Source organism: Mustela nigripes, chromosome 5, assembly GCF_022355385.1.
Source record: "Mustela nigripes isolate SB6536 chromosome 5, MUSNIG.SB6536, whole genome shotgun sequence".
Classification (NCBI taxonomy): domain Eukaryota; kingdom Metazoa; phylum Chordata; class Mammalia; order Carnivora; family Mustelidae; genus Mustela; species Mustela nigripes.
In genome coordinates, this window is record NC_081561.1 from 46,929,773 (window position 1) to 46,947,373 (window position 17,601).

Below are 17,601 nucleotides of genomic sequence, written 5' to 3' on the forward strand. Positions count from 1 at the left end.
TTTAAAAAAATAAACTATTGGGATGCCAATAGTTTATTGGGTGGCTTAGTCCGTTAATTGTTCTGCCTTCGGCTCAGGTCGTGATCCCAGGGTCCTGGGATCAAGTCCCACATTAGGCCCCCTGCTCAGTGGGGAGCCTGCTTCTCCCTCTGCCTGCTCTGCCTGCTGCTACTCCTGCTTATGCCCTCTCTCTGACAAATAAATAAATAAAATCTTTTAAATAAATAAATAAATAAACCATTAACTGAAATAACTGGCCAAAGCTTCTAAAATTGTTATGTGAGGCAAATAAATACATCTTCCCCTCATTCTTTCCCCTAACTGGTTATCGATTTATTGCAACTCAGCTCCTAATTCAACTTTTTTGCCTGTTCTATAACTGGATCCTAATATAATTTTTAGTATTTCCTCAATTTTTAAAAATCTAAATCCTCAATACTCTAACTCCTTATAAAGATCCAGTTCTCAGTGGGGCCTGGGTGGCTCGGTAAGTTAAAGCCTTTGCTTTCAGCTCGGGTCATGGTCCCAGGGTCCTGGGATCAAGCCCCACATCGGGCTCTCTGCTCAGCAGGGACCCTGCTTCCTCCTCTCTTTCTGCCTGCTTCTCTGCCTACTTGTGATCTGTCTGTCAAATAAATAAATAAAATATTAAAAAAAAAAAAGATCCAGTTCTCATCAAAAGATTCTAAAAATTAAAATTAGAAAACCTGAAATTTAGAGCTCCAGCAATTGCTAGCCAATTACTTAGCCTCTTGGAGCTACATTTTCCTCACTGTATAATGCAGACAGTAGTCCCTGTCTACCTCAGAGGACTGTGGTAAAGGTCCAGTGAGGCAGCAAATAATAAACTCTACACAAGTGGAGGCTATTATAATCTACCAGAGCTCAGTAAAACTTTACCGGGTACTTGCTAGACGTTAAATAACAAATAACAAATTTTAATTAAGACAAGAGCCCCTACTCTCACAGAACTTACATTTTTGTTGAGAGAAAAAAACACATAATGAGCATAACTTCATCATAGTTTGGTATTTTCTTCAGAAGTAAAAAAAGTCATGAAAGTCCAACAGAAACGAAGAACCTGCTCCAGACTGAAGGAGACTAAAAAAACGTAACACATCTGATACAGAATTGAATCCTTCTGAAATTAAGGACATAATTCAACTGTGAAACTGTGAAACTTGAATGAGAACTAAGGATTAGATGGTACTCATGTATTGATGCTAATTTGCTTATTCTCAAAGTTGAACTGTCGTTATACAGGAAAATATCTTTGTTTATAAATGCTCACTTCGGCAGCACATATACTAAAATTGGAACAATATAAAAATTACAACCTATAGTACTGGGGGCAATGAGGCATCAGGTTGGAAACTTATTTTCAGAAGCCTATGGCAAAATGCTATTGTTTACTTGGAACTTTTTTGTAAGTATGTATTTCAAAATTTTAAAACATTATTACAAAGTTACTTTGTTTTCATTTTAAGTAGCATGGAGCCCAATTCATGACTTGAACTCACAACCTTGAGATGAAGACCTAAGCTGAGATCAAGAGTCAGGCGCTTAACCAACTAAGCCACCCAGGCGCCGCTTTTTTTTTTTTTTTTTTTTTTAGATTTTTTATTTATTTATTTGACAGAGATCACAAACAGGCAGAGAGACAGGCAGAGAGAAAAGCAGAAGCAGGCTCCCCACTGAGCAGAGAGCCCAATGGCAGGGCTCCATCCCAGGACCCTGAGATCATGACCTGAGCCAAAGGCAGAGGCTTAACCCACTGAGCCACCCAGGTGCCCCTTTAAAGTTACTATGGAGGGAGGAAAGAATGAGCAGGAGGGAAAAACGAGAAAAGAATTTCCCAATAGGGTACAAAACTTAAATGAAATTTGATTAAAAAATGAAAGTGTTACTAACATAGGAACTTATATAAAAGTTTATCTTTAATATCCAATTTATAAAGTTTGCTAAAAACTGTACATATCCTTCTTTGCACATAGATTATTAGAAAGATAAACTGAAGAGCAAATATGCATGTGCTCGTTTTTACTGGCACCCAAACAACTTCTCACATTTTTCAGCCACAATTATTATATTATGTGCACAGATTAACAATTAGGAAAGAGAAGGAAAAAGACCAAAATCAGCACAGGAGTGGTACCAATACTCTAGAAGCTTTCTGAAATGCATGATGACATTTTTGTTTTTCGTGGGACCTGGGAGGTCATTCAGTAAATGAGAAATGCCTAATTAGAAATGCCTAATGTCCTAAATGCCTAATTAGAAATGCCTAATGTCCTAAAAAGTATACAGTTGATTCACACAAAGAAGTGCTATCCAAAATGTCAGCAGAGAAAATGGGTGAATAAAACCAGTAGTTTTATTTGCCAACTAGTAGGCAAACATCAGTGTCCATCACAGAGATTTACTGTACTGAAAGACGCTATCTTCATCCGTAAATAGATACGGTTCAAGGTAAGTCACAAACTACTAAAGAAACTATTTAAAAACATTAACTTTGGGGTGCTTGGGTGACTCAGTCGGTTAAGCATCTGCCTTCAACTCAGGGCATGACTCCAGATCCTAGAATGGATTCCTGCATTGGGTTCCCTCTGGTTGTATGTGTGCGCGTGCTCTTTCTTCCTCTCAAATAAAATCTTTTAAAAACTTAAAACATAAGAACATTAACTTTACTGATGAGAATTTTTTTAAGTAAAAAATACAGAATTAGGGAAGGAGGAAAAATATTAATAGTAAATACCTATTGTACTGGTGCTTTCATAAAGTGCCTTATTAATAAAACTAGTTAATATTTTAGTCTTCCCAAATACTGAAATAATTGAATTATACATGTTTAAGTAACCCTGGACAGTCAGTAATAAAAATTATTTAAATGAGAAAATATTATAATTTTTAACTCAATTGAAAAGGTTGGCCTATGCTTCTGCTGGTATTAGTATAGCCTAACAAGAGCCATATCACAACTTTGAAGTTCTCTTTTGCTTGGAGTAACACAAAGTTATTTAAAAAAACTAGACTCATTTTAAAAGGCAAAGGTACTACAAAATGTATTTTTATTCAAGTATAGTTAACATACAAAATGTATTTTTATTCAAGTATAGTTAACATACATATTAGTTTCAGGTGTACAATGTAACAACTCAACAATTCTATACATTACTCATCTGGACAAGTGCACTCTTAATCTTCACCTATTTCACCCATCCCCTGCCAGCCTCCCCTCTAGGAACCATCAATTTGTTCTCTGTATTTAAGTCTTTTCGTCTCTTTTTTTCTGTATTTCTTAAATTCCACATGAGTGAAATCATGGCTTTCTCTGACTTATTTCACTTAGCATTATACCCTCTAGATCCATCTATGTTATTACAAATGCCAAGATTTCATTCTTTATAGGTAATTTTCTTGTGTATGTGTGTGTGTGCGTACATCTTCTTATCCATTCATCTGTTGATGGACACTTGGATTATTTCCATATTTTGGCTATTATAAGTAATACTGCAATAAATATATGGGTACATATATCTCTTTGCATTAACACGTTAGTATTCTTTGTGTAAATAGCCAGTAGTGGAATTGCTAGGTCATATGATAGTTCTATTTTTAATTTTTTGAGGAACCTCCATACCATTCTCCACAATGACTACACCACCTTGAATTTCCGTAACAGGGCACAGGGGTTCCTTCTTCTCCACATCCTTGCCATTCTGACATATGTGAGATGATAACTCATTGTCATTTTGATTTGCATTTCCTTGATGATGAGTGATGTTGAGCATCTTTTCATGTGTCTTTTGGCTATCTCTAGGTCTTCTTTGGAAAAATGTCTATTCAGACCCTTTGTCCATTTTTTTTATCAGATTTTTTTTTTGGTGTTGAGTTGTAGTAAGTTAATACCTTTGGACATTAACTCCTTATGAGATACATCACTTGCAAATACCGTTTCTCATTCAGTAGGCTCTTTTAGTTTTGTTGATGTTTACTTTGCTGTGGAGAAACTTTATTTTGATGTATTCCCAACAATTTAATTTTACTTTTGTTTCCCTTGACAAAGGAAACATATCTAGCAAAATGGTCCTATACCTGATGTCCAAGAGACTAATGTCTATGTTTTCTTCCAGGATTTCTATGGCTTCACATTTCACACTTAGGTTCTTAATCTATTTTGAGTTATTATAGTCTAAGAAAGTGGCCCGGTTTCATTCTTTTGCATGTAGCTGTCCAGTTTTCCCAACACCAATTGTTGAGGAGACTTTTTCCCATTGTATATTCTTACCTCCTTTGTCGTAGATTAATTGATCATCAAAAGCATGAATTCATTTCTGGACTCATTCTGTTCGACTGATCTGTTTTATATTTCTATGCCAGAACCATACTGTTTTGATTACTACAGCTTGACACTCTATTTTGAAATTTGAGATTGTGATACCACCAGTTTTGGCTATTTGGGCTCTTCTGTGGTTCCATGAAAATTTTGGAGTTATTTGTTCTAGTTCTCTGAAAAATGCTCTTGGTATTTTGACACGGATTGCACTAAATCTGTAGACTGCTTTGGGTGGTATAGACATTTTAACAATATTGGTCTCCCAATCCACGAACATGAAATATCTTTCCCTTTGTTAGTGTCATCTTCAATTTCTTTCATCATTGTTTTACAGTTTTCAGAGTACAGGCCTTTCACTTCCTGGCTTAAGTTTATTCCTAAGCATTCTATTAGATTTGCACGCTTGGTACTTGATTCAGAACTTCAAGGTTATGTGATGTGGCTCTTTTAAGCTATACTGATTCCAGTCAGAAGTACAGGCCAATCTTTCCTTCGGAGTTAAAAAGGGTAATATTTTCTTGTATAAATAATTTTGATTACTGATTAGGGTTACCAAAATATGTATAATTCAGCTCTATCAGCATTTTGTATACTTATAAACAGAACTGTTTTCTTAATTTCTTCCTGCTACTTCATTATTAGTGTATAAAAATGCAAGATTTGGGGGTGCCTGGGTGGCTCAGTCTCTTAAGTATCTGCCTTCAGCTCAGGTCATGGTCCCAGTGTCCTGGGATGGAGCCCTGCATCAGGTTCCTTGGTCAGTGGAGAGTCTGCTTCTCCATCCCTCCTTCCGACTCCTGCTTATTCTCTCTACCTCTCTGAAGTAAATAAATAAAATCTTAAAAAAAAAAAAAAAAAGAAAGAAAAAAGAAATGCAAAATTCCTATTATTAATTGTGTAATCTGTGACCTTACTGAATTCGTTTGTCAATTCTAGTAGTTTTTAGTGGAGTCTTTCAGATGTTCTATATATATTATGTCATATGCAGATAGTAAAAGTGACTTCTTCCTTACCAATTTGGATCTCTTCCGTCTCTTTTTTCCTATAGGACTACTGTGGCTAGGATTTCCAGTAATGCATTAAATAAAGGCAGGAGAGTGGACATCCTTGTCTTATTCCTGATCTTAAGGTAAAACCTCTCAGTTTTTCACCATGGAGTATGATGTTAGTCTGTAGGTCTTTCATATATGGCCTTTATTGTGTTGAGGTACATTCCCTCTAAACCTATTTTGCTCAGAGTTTTATCATGAATGGACATTGTATTTTGTCAAATGCTTTTTCCACATTTACTGAAATGATCATAAGGCTTTTACCTCCTTGTTGATGAGATTTATCATACTGATCAATTTGTGAATACTGAACCACCCTTGCATCCCTGGAAGGAATCCCACTTTAATGAATTGTTGAATTTAGTTTGTTAATATTTTGTTTAAGATTTTTACAACTGTGTTCAGATACTGGCCTATAGTTCTTTTTTGTAGTACCTTTTAGTATTAGGGTAATGCTGACTTACAGAATGAATCTGGAAGCTTTCTCTCTGCTCCTGTTTTTTGGAATAGTTTGAAAAGAGTATTAACTCTTCTTTAAAATTTGGTAGAATTTGCCTGGAAGCCATCTAATCCTGGACTTTTGTTTGTTGGAAGGTTTTAATCACCAATTCAATTTCATTGCTACTAATCAGTCTGCTCAAATTTTCTTTTTATTACTAATTCAGTTTTGGAAGCTCAAATATTTCTAGGAATTTACTCATTTCTTCTTGGTTGTCCAATTGCCTGGCATATAATTGTCCATAACATTCTTTTATAATCCTTTATATTTCTGTGGTATCAGCAGTTATTTCTCCTCTTTCATTTCTGATTTTTATGAGTCCTTTTTTTTTTTTGGATGAGTCTGGGCAAAGGTTTAACAATTTTATTGATCTTTTCAGAGAACCAACTCTTGGCTCCATTGATCTATTCTATTGTTTCTTCAGTCTCTATTTCATTTATTTCTACTCTAATCTTTATTATTTCCTTCCTTCTACTGGCTCCAAGCTTTGGTTCTTTTTCCAGTTCCTTTAGGTGTAAGGTTTGGTTCTTAATTTGTGATTTTCCTTGCTTCTTAAGGTAGGCCTATACTGCTATTATCCTCCCTCTTAGAACCGCTTTTGCTGCATCTCCAAAATTTTGTCATTGTATCTTCATTTGTTTCCAAGTATCTTTTAATTTCCTCTTTGACTTTTCTTGATTGGCCCATTCATCATTTAGCAGTGTGTTATTTAACCTCCATATATTTGTGTTCTTTCCAAAGTTTTCTTGTGACTTGATTTCTAGTTTCATACTATTGTAGTCGCCAAAGATGCATGATATGATTTCAATCTTTGGGAATTTGTTGAAACTTGTTTTGTGGCCCACCATGTGATCTATTCTGAAGAAAGTCCCATGTGCACTTGAAAAGAATGCGTATTCAGCTGTTTGGGGATGGAATGTTCTAAATATATCTCTTAGATCCATCTGGTTCAGTGTGTCAAACAAAGCCACTGTTTCCTTGTTGATTTTCTATCTGGATGGTCAACTCATTAATGTTAAGTAGGGTATTCAAGTCCCCTACCAAAACATGTATTTTTAAGATGTTATCACTTAAGTGTAACTCTTTGAACAAATCCACTGAAAAGCACTCATCATGTTTTGTTTTGTTAAAGATTTTATTTATTTATTTGACATAAAGAGAGAGAAAGAATACATAGGCATGGAGAGCAGCAGGCAGAGAGAGAAAGAATACATAGGCATTGAGAGCAGCAGGCTCCCCACCGAGCAAGAAGCCCCACGTGGGACTCAATCTCCAGACGCTGGGATCATGACCTGAGCTGAAGGCAGACTCTTAACCAACTGAGCCACCCAGGCATCCCTGATCATATTATTTATTCAAACAGCTACTACCACTTTCACTTAGCAATAGGTTGTTTATTGAAGCAGTAGCGTATCAGCATTTTTATAAAGGTTTTCTTCTATATCGCCCTCTACAGATACAAAATACCAATTCAGAACAGAAATCTAGGGACCATATATACCATAGGCAACAACAATTGTGAAGGGCCTCATAAGAAATCCATCTCCAAGGAAAAAAGGCACAACCTTGAAGACACAACTCACAGAAGCCTCTCACAAAATTAATCAGCTCACTATTAGTATTACTATAAGAAAGATAACTAAGGAAACTAACCATGGGCAGTAACAAAAAAAACCTAGTGGCTCTAGAATTACCAATATCATAAGCAATTAAAGTATCATTATAAAAATCATTTCTTAAGAAGTACAGAACAAAACTACCAAAAGTATATAATTGAAAATGTGACTATGCAGAAATAAGGTAAATACAGAAATAAAGTGAAACACTTACTGCCAAAGCCTTGGACAGTTTGGCTCTGAATTCATTCAGGACGATTGCCACAATATCTTTAAGTGGTACATAAGCAAAACCACTTTCCAAATAGACTTTTCTTCCTCGGAATAAATCCAGAGCATCAGCAAAAGGGATCTGAATTCATAGTGAAACAGGGAAAACAAGTCAGTACGTGTCATGAAATCTCCCTAAATCTTCCTAAGTACTAAATCTAAACAAAATTCTTCCTGTAAGAATTTGTCCCAGCAGATCAAAAATAAACAAACAAAAAACCAATATATAATCCTTAAAACTAAATGACAAACATTAGGAAGAAATGACAGTCCAAAAATGTGCTCATTTCAGAGTACATGCTTTGAAAAATAATAATAAGCCAAGTTAGAATGCGTTATTTTTATTCTTAACTCATGAATTTACAAATTATAATCTTTACAATTTTAAACACTCAAGTCAAGCCCACTAAGCATGTTGCATTCCCCTCATATGACATATTCCACAATTTTACTCTGTATCAATTATGTATATACAGTATGTTCGATGACAAAAATTACTAGTAATTCTAAATTTCATCTGTTTCCATTATTTCACTAGAAAAATACATTAGAAAAGTTAATCTCAACACCAAGAAATAAAAATAAAAACTGCTCAGTTCCACTAGTGAAGTATTTACCAGTAAATACCATTTAAAACACAATATTCCACTTGCATTTTTTTTAAATCCTGAGAACTACCCTAAAATTTTATGATATGAGAACACAGTATGAGGAAACTGAAAATCATCCTTACTCTCCAATACAGTTTTTCTTAAATGTGGTAAAAAATTTAGTGAAAGAAATGACCCCCAAATTACCTAGTCACCCAAGTTTTAGAGAAGAGTTAAATCTATATGCCTGGGGCGCCTAGGTGGCTCAGTGGGTTAAGCTTTTACCTTCAGCTCAGGTTATGGTCTCGGGGGTCTTGGGATTGAGCCCCTCGTCCGGCTCCCTGCTCAGCCAGGAGCCTGCTTCCCCCTCTCCCTCTGCCTGCCTCTCTGCCTACCTATGATCTCTTTCTCTGTCAAATAAACAAATAAAATCTTTAAGAAAAATAAAAAATAAATAAATCTATATGCCTAAGAGGCACCTGAAGAGCTCACTTGGTTAAGCATCTAGCTCTTAGTTTCAGTTCAGATCATAATCTCATGGATCATGGGACTGAGGTGAGTTGGGGTCCATGCTTAGGGGGAGTACGCTTGAAGATTCTCTCCCTCTGCCCCCCCCACACACACTCTCTCTCTCTCAAATAAATAAATAAATAATATGTTTATATATATGTATTTTATATATATATATAATATATATATCTCTAAGATTTTTCTACATATCCAATAATACCACCCAATAAACATATTATGTTTTTTAAACAAAAAACATATCTATGACTACAACAGAGTCCTAAAGAAGTTCATCACTTAATTGAGAAAAGAAGACAGACACACGTGGAAAGTCAAACTGTTCTGCAGGGTGGTATGTGTATGACACGGCACTACACAGAACATACTGGAGGAGGCGGTTAGAGGGTTTATTTCAATGATCCAGGCAAGAGATGGGGATAATTTGTAAGCAAGAGTTCTAGTCCAGACTCAGTGACTGACCAGACTTATAATTTCTATAGATTTAATGAATGCTTCTAAATTTCAGCAAGGAAGGGGAGAGAGATGGTATAAATGACCCTTAGGTGTTCTTTAGCTCTAATATTCCATGATCCTAGCTTATTAAGGTGGTCACAGTGGAAACAAAAACGCTCAAGGAGAAGCAAAAAAATTATGTGAAGAGAGAGCAATAGGAAATGCTTGGTGTGGGGAGAATAAATATTGATTCCCATACTCTACATCTGGAAAGCTGACTGAATGATGGCCTAAATGGTAGAAACAGGGAAGTCAAAATAGGGAGCTAATGTGGAAGCAGGATTTTAAATTACTGGCACTCACTGACAATAATCAGTACATGCTTTTCAAAGGAAACTGTGGTGTTGCAGCTTTCAAATTTTTGAAATTAATTTCAGCTCCACCCCTTCCCCTTCTGGAATTATTCAATCCAAAAGCTATTCAATGGGTTCAAGCAGAGTAGATATCTGTGCTGAGGAAAAGAGGGCAGCAGAGATGGCCCACTTCAAGATGCCAGAACCTGAGTAGTTGTTAAAGAAGGTTTGTCAGGGGAGAGCAAAAGGGCAGAAAATGCCAGGACCCAAATGGAATAAGGAAGAATCTAGGTGGGGAAAATAGTCCAAGCATGGCATCAGAGCCCAAGAGTGATGAAAAGGCTAGCATGCAGAGCAGTGATCCAGAACAAGGTATTGAAGCCCAGTGGGTGAAGAGTGTCCCTGCAGGGGCAGCTCAGCATGGGGAGTCGAAGCCTATGTATTTTGAGAAGAGTATTCCTTTAAGAGAATGGCCTGCTTTGGTTGGGTCAGAGTCTAGCCTAACCAGTCTAGTCTAACCAAATAAGGTTAGACAGTGTGTAGACTCTGTGGGACAGCCCTGCAGACTGTTGGCACACCCTCAGCGGGGGTGAAGATGAATTCTGCACAGGAGAGGGAGAAGAAGAGGGAGTAGTTACCAGAGGCTATACGATTGGTTTTATTAACTATGTATAAAAAGCTCAGTGGGATATATTTAATAAAACTTAGGATGTATTTTAAAAGTTTACATACCTTATAAACTGACTCCGACTCCCAGTCTACCTTAGATCCACTCAAACTGGGTGATGAAGCAAGAATCTCTGGTTCTCGGAGCTTCTTCTTGTCATCACTTATCTAAAAGGAAATATATTTTATACAATTTAAAAAATTAAAGTTCTTAAAAAAAAGAAATTAAAAATCTACATTCAGTTTCAATAAAATACTTTCCTGTTCTAGTAAGGATTCAATACTTTTATAAAATTTTAAAGTCCTGGTATCTCAAATCATTCCTAATATGAGTAATAACTCATTACTATCATTAAGAGAGCCAAAATATGAAAGAAAATTTAAATTCAATATACATTAAAATTTCTACTCCACCATTTTCTGAGAACATATGATAAACAAACAAAAAAACCCGAAAAGTATTACAACAGGTAATTTTTTTTTTAATATTTATTTATTTGACAGGCAGAGATCACAAGTAGGCAGAGAGGCAGGAAGAAAGAGAGGAGGAAGCAGTCTCCCTGCTGAGCAGAGAGCCCGATGCGGAGCTCGATCCCAGGACTCTGGGATCATGACCTGAGCCAAAGGCAGAGGCTTAACCCACTGAGCCACCCAGGTGCCCCACAATAGGTAATTATAATAAAAACGCAGATTAGGGGTGTCTGGGTGGCTCCATTGTTAAGTGGCTGCCTTCAGCTCAGGTCATGATCCCAGGATCGAGCCCCGTCTCAGGCTCCCTGCTCCATGGGAAGCCTGCTTCTCCCTCTCCCGCTCTCCCTGCTTGTGTTCCCTCTTTCGCTGTGTATCTCTCTATCAAATAAATAAATAAAATCTTTTTAAAAATAAATAAATAAATAAAAATTTAAAAACAAAAAAAACTCAGGTTACCATAGACTAAAAATAGTCTATGAGAGCATAACAGTCTAACTGGGAACATGATTCCAATTCAAGAGTTATATTAATTTATTACAATATATTATTTGCAATTAAAAGTGGTTTAACATATTTCTCAATTTTCTAGTCATACAAAACAATTTCAAATTTAAAACACCAGCTTTTCTAGAAATATCTGTAGATCTACTATCTCAGACTGATTACATCTTTAAAAATAAAAAGATTGATCTGACTAGATAAAAATTTCAAAATTCTAGAGAAAAAAAGATCTGTAAATGAAGATAAAATATAAATCAAATATTGAGGGGAATACTTAGATCATTTAACATCCAGGTTACACTCAATAAGCCCCAAGATAATAGGAGGATATAAGTACTAGTAATCTAAAAGCAAAATACACACAATAATCATGTAAGTGACAATAAAAGTAAATTAAAATTATACTCTTTTATAATTGTTAAGATGATCAGAGAAAAGCTTTGTAGCTTTTCTGATCACTTTTTTTTTTAAGATTTTATTTATTTGACAGAGAGACAGTGAGTAAGGGAACACAAGTAATGAAAGTAGGAGAGGGAGAAGCGGGCTTCCTGCCAAGCAGGGAGCCCAATGCAGGGCTCGATCCTGGGATCATGACCTAGCCAAAGGCAGACACTTGACTGAGCCACCCAGGTGCCCCTTCTGATCACTTTTATAGTCATCTATGTTAGTTAGGATTGGCTAAGTTATGGTGCAATAACAAAGAATTTATAAATTTCAGTGGCTTAACAAAAAATGGTATTTCCTGCTTTTCTCCATGTTCAGGAGGAATGGTGGGGAGGCAGCGGCAGGAGCAGGAATGCTTCACTATCAGTGGTTCTGACCAAGCAACCAGATGCCTGAGGGAGGCTCCAATCTCCTGCATGATAAGCAGAAGGAACAAAAAATGGCAAACTCGTTCTTCTTAAGAGTCATATAGGTCAATTCCACTTACATCTCATTGACAAAAGCGTATCATTTTTTTGCATGCTATCCTCAAAGGAGCAGGAAAGTAATTTTATTACTTGCCCAAAAAGAAGAGAACCCAAATTTACTGGTGAACAGTATCAATGAATACAGCAATCCACTCTTCTAGTCACCAATTTACAGTTCACTCAACTTATGATATAAAATACATTCACTCCTATCAAAAGTGAGACAATCTAAAAGTTCTATACAGTAACGGCATTAATCTCAAAGTTCGGTATCCATGGGTGATGCTTGATAGTCCCTATATAAGAAGGTAAAGCTGCTCATGTCCTCTCCACTTAGACACACACACACAACACCCTCCTCACAAACACTCAATAAATAGTGCTACAATAGGGACAGAATAACCATGGTAAACATTCCTACTTAGAAAGGGGAAGATGGGGTGCTTGGGTGGCTCAGTGAGTTAAGCATCCCATCATTGATTCTAGCTCAGGTCATGATCTCAGGGTCCTGAGACTGAGCTCCACCACTGGGTTTTGAGCTGAGCATGGAGCCTGCTTAAGATTTTTCTCTCTCCCCCTCTCCTGTTGCTCTTCCCCTCTCGCAAGCATGAATTCTCTCTTTTAAAAAAGGAGGGGGTGAAGAATGGGGAGAAGAGTAAATTAAAATAATAATGCAGTATTAGTTTATACCTATTAAAATGCAAAAAGTTCAAAGATTTAGAAAATACAGTGTGTGGAGGGCACTTTGACAATACATATCAAAAGACTTCAAATGAGCAGACCCTAACAATTTCACTTCCAGCATCAATCTGAAGTAACAGGAGAAATACATACATGGGAACAATTTCTTTTCATCACAATGTTATTTACAATAAGAAGAGAAAAAAAAACCCAATGTCCAAGAACAGGTATGTAGGTAAGTAAATTTCAGTAGAACTTTAAGTTTCAGTAAAGCAAGCTATATTATTCAGATCAACCTCTCACAAAAAATCAAAGAAATAACAATGAGAAAAAAAGATTTTTAAAGATTTTATTTATTTGACAGACAGAGATCACAAGCAGGCAGAGAGGCAGACAGAGAGAGAGAGGGAGGAAGCAGGCTCCCTGCTGAGCAGAGAGCCTGATGTGGGCCTCGATCCCGGACCCTGATATCATGACCTGAGCCGAAGGCAGAGGCTTAACCCACTAAGCCACCCAGGCGCCCCAACAATGAGAAAATCTTTAAATGCATCTTCTTTAGGGGAAACTGGGTGGCTCAGTTGGAGCCACTCAGGAAACTGGCTGGCTGGGCCTACAGCGCAGGTTATGATTCCAGGGTCCTGGGATCAAGCCCTGCAATGAAGTCCCTACTCAACAGAGAACCTGCTACTCCTTCTCCCTCTGCCCCTCCCCCTGCTCATGATTGCTCTCACTCTCTTTCTCTCAAACAAAATCTTTTAATTAGTAAATAAATAAAAGCATCTTCTTTAAAGCATAGATATATTATATATATATATATACATATATATATATACACACACACACACACACACACACTCAAGCTCTGAGTGAGTTTGTATATATGGAGTGGAATCTAACAAGAAATCCTCCTGCTCAAATGTCATCAGTGAAATCCCAAGCCTTGAACTTCTTTTAAGGTGGTCTCTGAATCTAATACCCCCAGACAGCTGGCATAAGCAAACTCATATCCTCTATGAAGAAAAGCACATTCCAGTATGCCTCAAAGGATTCCTGAAAACTCATCTTCAAATACAATGTCAAGCATATTGTATTTTATAACAAGGCTCACAATAAAACATCACTTCATAACTAACAATAAGACTCAAAATATATAGATAATAACTATATTAATATGTATAAAGAAATAAAAGACAAATATGATGGTAGCTGGGGCTCTTGGGTGGCTCAGCTGGTTGACCAACTGCCTTCAGTTTGGGTCATAGTTAGTCTCGGAGTCCTGGAATCAAGCCCTGCATTGGGCTTCCTGCTCAGTGGAAAATCTGCCTCTCTCTCTCTCTCTCTCCCTCTGCCCTTTCCCCCTGCTTGTTCTCAATCCCTCACATAAATAAATAAAATCTTTTTTAAAAAAATGATTTTTAAAAAAGATTTGAGGGGCACCTGGGTGGCTCAGTTAATGGTTAGGCGACTGTCTTCAGCTCAAGTCATAATCCTGGAGTCCCTGGATCAAATCCCACATCAGGCTCCCTGCCCAGCAGGGAGTCTGCTTCTCCAGCTGACCTCTCTCCTCTCATCCTCTCTCTCTCTAATAATAAGAAAAATACTTAAAAAAATAAATAAATAGGGATGCCTGGGTGGCTCAGTGGGTTAAGCCTCTGCCTTCCTTCAGCTCAGGTCATGATCTCAGAGTCCTGGGATAAAGCCCCGCATCAGGCTCTCTGCTCAGCAAGGAGCCTGCTTCCTCCTCTCTCTCTCTGCCTGCCTCTCTGCCTACTTGTGATCTCTGTCTGTCAAATAAATAAATAAAATCTTTTATAAATAAATAAAGATTTGAATAGTGGTTGCCTTTTGGAGAGCAGGAACAGGGATTTTCTGTAGCATGAGGAGACTCTCAGGGTTGAAAGTAATGTTCTATATCTTGCCAAGTTTGAGTTGCACACACACATTTGTCAAAATTCATGAATGGTATACTTAAGAGTTGTGCCTTTCATTGTATGTAAGCTTTACCTTAAATAAAGAGAACTGTTAACAAACATTGAACTCTAGCTTTCTTTCTGTGCCAGTAGCACTCTTGCAAACATGGTAAACATTCCTAAAACCTGCTGTACCTTCCGCAAGAACTGTGGTAAGCACCAACTCCACAAAGTGACACAGAAGAAGAAAGGCAAAGATTCTTTTTATGCCCAGGGAAAGCAGCTTTACGATAGGAAGCAGAGTGGGTTAAGTGGGCAGATTTTCCAGAAAAAGGCTAACTACAAAGACTGTGCTGAGGCTTGAATGTGTTGAGCCAAACAGCAGTTCTAAAAGAATGCCAGTAAGTGATGCAAGTGGGAGGAGATAAGAGAAAGGGCCAAGTGATCCAGTTCTAAGCTTCATTCTTTGTTATATATGAAGACAATAAAAGCTTGAGGTTATATTCAAACAAACAAACAAGCATTAAACTCTAGTTAAGGGCATGCAGGCTACAGTATCTGGTGGGAACTGTACCAATTTTGAAAGAGACTTACTCTGAAATGGATAAATACAGTAATGGAAAGTAAGTGATAAAACAAGTACACTAAAATGTAAACTATAGAACCTAGATAGTGAGTACATACAGATATTCACTGTAAGATTCTTTCAACTTTCCCGTATGTTTGGAATTTTTCATATTACAATTTTGGGAACAAAATAACACAATGAAGATACTATTACATACTCACCAGAACTAAAATTCAGTTGGACAACACAGATGAGTGTGTAGAGCAATGGGACTCTCATACTGACAGGAACACCAATTTGTATAAACATTTCAGAAAATCTGGCATTACTTCATAAGTTGAAGGTAAACATATCCCATAACCTGGCAATTAACCCACTGAGCCACCCACATGCCATAAAACATTTTAAAGAAGTAAACAAAAGTGAACTGTGTTGTAATGAAATATAATAGTAAAATGCTTAAAATTATGAATACTTAAGATTACTGTTAAAGAAAGATATCCATGAACACTGTTAGGTAAAAGTAAATTAATACAACTAGGTGAGGACAAATTAAAATAAACCTTTAAGAGATTCCATGTCCGTGTTTGTGTGCCTAAGTTTACGGGTGGCAGAAAAGTTTAGACCGAAGTAAAACTGTGTAACTCTGGATAAAGGGACTACAGATCAGGATGTCTGGGTGGCTCAGTAGGTCAAGCGTCTGCCTTCGGCCAAATCATGGAATCAAGCCCCTCATCGGGCTCCCTGCTCAGCAGAGAGCCTGCTCTCCCTCTCCATCTGCCTGCCACTCTGCCTACTTGTGTGCATTCGTGCACGCTCATTCTCTCTCTCTCTCTCTCTCTCTCTGTCAAATAAATAAATAAATAAAATCCTTTAAAACAAAAGGGGGAGGACTAGAGATCAATTTTATTTTCTTCCTTACACTTGCACATGCTTTATTAAATTTATTCCTTGTGTATTTCATGAATGTTATTCTAATGGTGTTTTTTTATTCCAATTTCTACATGTTCACTGCCTTCTTGCACATCCTTTTTACTTTGTTCTTTTACTTCAAAATTTAAAAAACTGTTGGCGAGGGATGCTGGCTGGCTCAGTTGGTTAAGCATCTGCCTTCAGCTCAGGTCATGGTCCCAGGGTTCTGGGATCGAGTGCTGTATTGGTCTCCCTGCTCAGTGGAGAGGCTGCTTTTCCCTCTCCCTCTGCCTGCCACTCCCCCTGCCTGTGCTCACACACTCACTCTCTCTCTCTCTCTCTCTCTGACAAATAAATAAATAAAATCTTTAAGTGGCACTACAGAATCACCACTTTAGGCATGCCTAATGATTTCTATATTTATCCAAATCTGTTAAGGCTAAGACTATTGCTGCTTAACTACTAACATTAGTTAAGCTTCTCTTTCTGTTTATTTCACTGAAAGATAAAAATCCAGCATACTTTGAAAGCCTCCTTGAAAGGAAATCTTACCTAGAAGGGTATTATGTTGCAGAAATCAGGGGGGAAAAAAAAAAAACCAACACCACTCTGATAGAAGTGAGGCTGGTCCCAAAGCATACCCATCCAACCCAACATCACTCCCTTCCTGCCCTTTTGTGGTCGGTTTCTAAAGAGCACAGGCAGAGAACGCCTACAAAATAGTTAAGTAATTACACAAATCATACTATGAAAAGAATGATGGCAATACTACTGAAATAGAATCACAGGCTGGTGGACAGCTATCCCACCACCATGTAATGGCTTAAAGTATTTGCTCATAAGTGTTATATGAAAGTCGAAATACAGCAGAGAGAAAGGCAGTCTAGTTGTGTCCACCAGATTATTTAAAAAGACAATGGAGGTTGAGACCCAAGCATTACCATCTACTTGTTACACTAGTTGATACTATTTCATTTAATCTGCAGGAGAGTTAGACAAACATGTAACATCAAAAGGAAGTTATCAATTAAAATTTTCACTGCAATTCTTCTTTGGTAATGAACAGGATAAAAACACAGAAACTAAAAATATCACATAACTAGATGTCATGCTATAAGTCTTATAGGTAAAAATTTTAAAGGGTGTCACAGCACAAATTATATATAATCAACACTCATTCTACAGTGTTTTAAGTTGAGGCTTAGCAATAGCAAATATTTTCCTAAGAGGTAATACCAGATTACTCCACTTCAGCATTTGTTTTCTTCATCTATCTCTCTATTTAATTGCCTATCTACCTTTTCC

General features: G+C 37.0%; 1 protein-coding gene across 1 annotated transcript in view; it reads right to left on the reverse strand.

The window, feature by feature from the left end:
* The window catches only part of PRIM2 (DNA primase subunit 2), a 316,330-nt gene that overhangs the window by 244,409 nt on the left and 54,320 nt on the right, over window positions 1-17,601 (reverse strand). Inside the window, exons 6-7 of the mRNA XM_059400190.1 lie at window positions 10,409-10,510; window positions 7,715-7,852 (exon numbers count right to left, since the gene is read on the reverse strand). Coding sequence (XP_059256173.1) covers window positions 7,715-7,852; window positions 10,409-10,510 — 240 coding nt within the window. The remainder of the gene's footprint in view (window positions 1-7,714; window positions 7,853-10,408; window positions 10,511-17,601) is intronic.